The sequence below is a fragment of the Chiloscyllium plagiosum genome, unplaced genomic scaffold (assembly GCF_004010195.1).
Source record: "Chiloscyllium plagiosum isolate BGI_BamShark_2017 unplaced genomic scaffold, ASM401019v2 scaf_81732, whole genome shotgun sequence".
Lineage (NCBI taxonomy): Eukaryota > Metazoa > Chordata > Chondrichthyes > Orectolobiformes > Hemiscylliidae > Chiloscyllium > Chiloscyllium plagiosum.
The window spans coordinates 10,504-13,622 of record NW_025207863.1 but is presented as its reverse complement, the minus strand read 5'-3'; the positions used below and the strand labels follow the sequence as shown (position 1 = coordinate 13,622).

Sequence of the window (3,119 nt, the reverse complement as noted above, 5' to 3'; positions counted from 1 at the left end):
GATCTGTATGTGTGTGTACACGTATGTGTGATCTGTCTGTGTGTGTGTGCACGTGTGTGTGTGTACACATGTATCTGTGTGATCTGTCTCTATGTGTGTGTACACGTATGTGTGATCTGTGTGTGTGTACACGTGTGTGTGTGTGTGTGTGTGTGTACATGTATGTGTGTGTGTAGTCGGTCTCCCTGATTTAACGCCCTCTATCACTTGGCGCTCAGCTCCGAAGCTGAGACTGTGAGAGTTGTTTTGTCCGTGTGCATTGACTGGTCTGTCGGGGGACATTGGGACGTTGCTTGCTCGCTGCATGACCTTGTTAACCCCGCGAGTCTCTCTGAATCCCCCCACCCCGTCCCACCCCGCCCCGGTTCGCCCCGCTGCAGGGCTACACCTCGTTCTGGAATGACTGTATCTCAGCGGGACTGCGAGGCTGCATCCTGGTGGAACTGGCCCTGAGGGGGCGAATACAACTGGAGCCCCCCACCCTTCGCCGCAAGAGCTTGCTCAACCGCAAGGTGGGTCACGTCAGGAGGGGGGGTGGTGTCGGAGCTACACCTGGGAGGATGGTTGGGAGTTGGGGACTGATCGACTGCAGTGTGCATCGCAGTGCCGTACGGTCGCTCCCCCGGGAAGGGAGGTGGCGAGGCAACTGCGCGGGCTGAGGTGGGCACATCCTACCGACGTAAGGCTCCCACGCTGACCTCAGACACCCGACACCCACCACCCACCACCTCCTTCCTCTTCTCCTCCCAGGTCCTCTTCAAATCGGACGCTCCGACCGGTGACGTTCTGCTGGACGAGGCACTGAAGCACATCAAGGTGACCGAGCCCACCGAGACGGTGCAGAACTGGATCGAGCTGCTCACCGGTAAGGGAGGGGCTGGGGGAGGGCGCCCTGCGCGGTTCACCCCAAACCGTGTTCACTCTGTCAGGCTCTCTCACCCTGGGCACGACGGGACAATTTAGCACGGTCAATCCACCCTAACCTACACATCCCTGGGCACTACGGGACAATTTAGCATGGCCAATCCACCCTAACCTGCACATCCCTGAGCACTACGGGACAATTTAGCATGGCCAATCCACCCATACCTGCACATCCCTGGGCACTACGGGACAATTTACCATGGCCAACCCACCCATACCTGCACATCCCTGGGCACTACGGGACAATTTACCATGGCCAATCCACCCTAACCTGCACATCCCTGGGCACTATGGGACAATTTAGCATGGCCAATCCACCCTAACCCGCACATCTTTGGACTGAGAGAGGAAACCTAGGCAGACACGGGGGGGGAAAGTGAAAACTCCACACAGACTGTCGCCCTGGGGGTGGGAACCAGTCCGGGTCCCATGAGGCAGCGATGTTTGTCCTAATCTCCGCCTTTCTGTGTTCTCTGTTTCTGCCCACCACCACCTCCTCACCGCTTGACCGCGCCTCCCCACCCACCGTGGCGTGCCGGCAGGCGAGACGTGGAACCCCCTGAAGCTGAATTACCAGATCCGCAACGTGAGGGAGCGGCTGGCCAAGAGCCTGGTGGAGAAGGGGGTGCTGACGACGGAGAAGCAGAATTTCCTGCTGTTCGACATGACCACCCACCCGGTGACCGACGGCACGCTCAAGCAGCGGCTGGTCAAGAGGCTGCAGGACGCCTTCCTGGGCAAGTGGGTGCGTGAGCCCCAGCGCATGGACAAGCGCCTGCTGGCCCTGGCCCTCCTGGCCCACAGCGCGGACGTGCTGGAGAACGCCTTTGTGCCACTGACGGACGACCAGTACGAACTGGCCACTAGCCGCTCGCGCGAGCTGCTGGAGCTCAACCCGGACGCGGAGTCCGCCAAGCCCAACGCCAACGAGATGGTCTGGGCCGTAATGGCCGCATTCACCAAGTAGCCTCTTTTCCCCCACCCCGCCCTCGCGCGCGCGCGCGCTCTTGGCCGTCTCTGCCGCCCAGTGGCAGAGTCTGGGATTGCGGGTCTTTGGGTGTTTTTTTTTTGTGGTGCCATTTTGTGGGGGGAAAGTGGACCTCGTGCTGATTGTCGTCTCCGCCGCCTGGAGGAGGAGTCTGGGATTGCGGGGGGTGTTTTTTTTGGTGCTGGGAGTGGGGCCACGTTGTTACTGGAGGGGGGGTGGGGGGGCGTAGGTGGGGTTCAATTGATTCCACAACGTACGGCCCCTCCTATCCCCCACTCATTTCCCTCCCTCGCGCTGGACCGAGGGACAACCCGGGGGTATAATGTAAGAATAGATTTGCCTTGCTAAGCCACTTGAAGGCTTCACTTTTATCTCTTTTTTTTTCCCTTTCACCAGCCTTGCGCCCTCACCCCCCCCCCCCCCAACTAAACCAAACCCTGCTCTTTCTGAGTTGACCATCCAGCAATTGATGTCAACTCGGGTGGTGGCCATCTTTGTTGCTGGTGTCATCTGGAATGGTGGCCATTTTTGATGCTGGTGTCACCGGGGATGGTGGCCATCTTTGATGCTGGTGTCACCTCAGATGGCAGACATTTTTGATGCTGGTATCACCTGGGATGGTGGCCATCTTTGTCGTCAACTGGAGGGAGGGGGCGGCCATCTTTGTCGTCAACTGGAGGGTGGCCATCTTCAATGGCAACACTGCAATACTCAGGCGTACACACACCACCCTCCGCCCACCCCTCCACCCTTCATGGCAGGGTGCCATAGTGCAGAGGCCGTATATCAGGACCTTCCTCTCTCACTCCTGTGATGCTTCCCCTCGGACCATGCCCTGTCCACCCTTTGATGCCTCGGGTTGTGGGGAACAATGATTAAAACTCTTCACATTTCGCAGCGAGTCCTCATCTGATGCCTTCCGATGATCATTACTGTTGAGTGAGGTGCGATTTCATTATGAATGCAGATTTTTCTTCCTTTGTTTCTCTCTTTCTTTTCCTGTCGAAATGTCCCGTGACCCTGAGACAGCATCTGCGTCGGTTCAAACAGGGTCCGACGACTCATGCCCATTCGGAACCCTTGCCTCCACCCCCTCCAGGGCCCCCCCCTCTCTCTCCCTCTGTGTCTCTCTCTCCCTCTGTGTCTCTCTCTCCCCCTCGGTGTCTCTCTCTCCCTCGGTGTCTCTCTCTCCCTCGGTGTCTCTCTC

General features: G+C 58.4%; 1 protein-coding gene across 1 annotated transcript; it reads left to right on the top strand.

Moving 5' to 3' along the window:
- Positions 1-344: 344 nt before the first annotated feature.
- LOC122546650 (Golgi phosphoprotein 3-like) lies at positions 345-2,889 on the top strand (the record flags this gene model as incomplete). Its single annotated transcript, XM_043685316.1, has 3 exons — positions 345-512; positions 751-865; positions 1,467-2,889. Coding segments are annotated over 3 exons (708 nt in total), but the record flags the coding sequence as incomplete, so codon positions are not given.
- Positions 2,890-3,119: the final 230 nt, after the last annotated feature.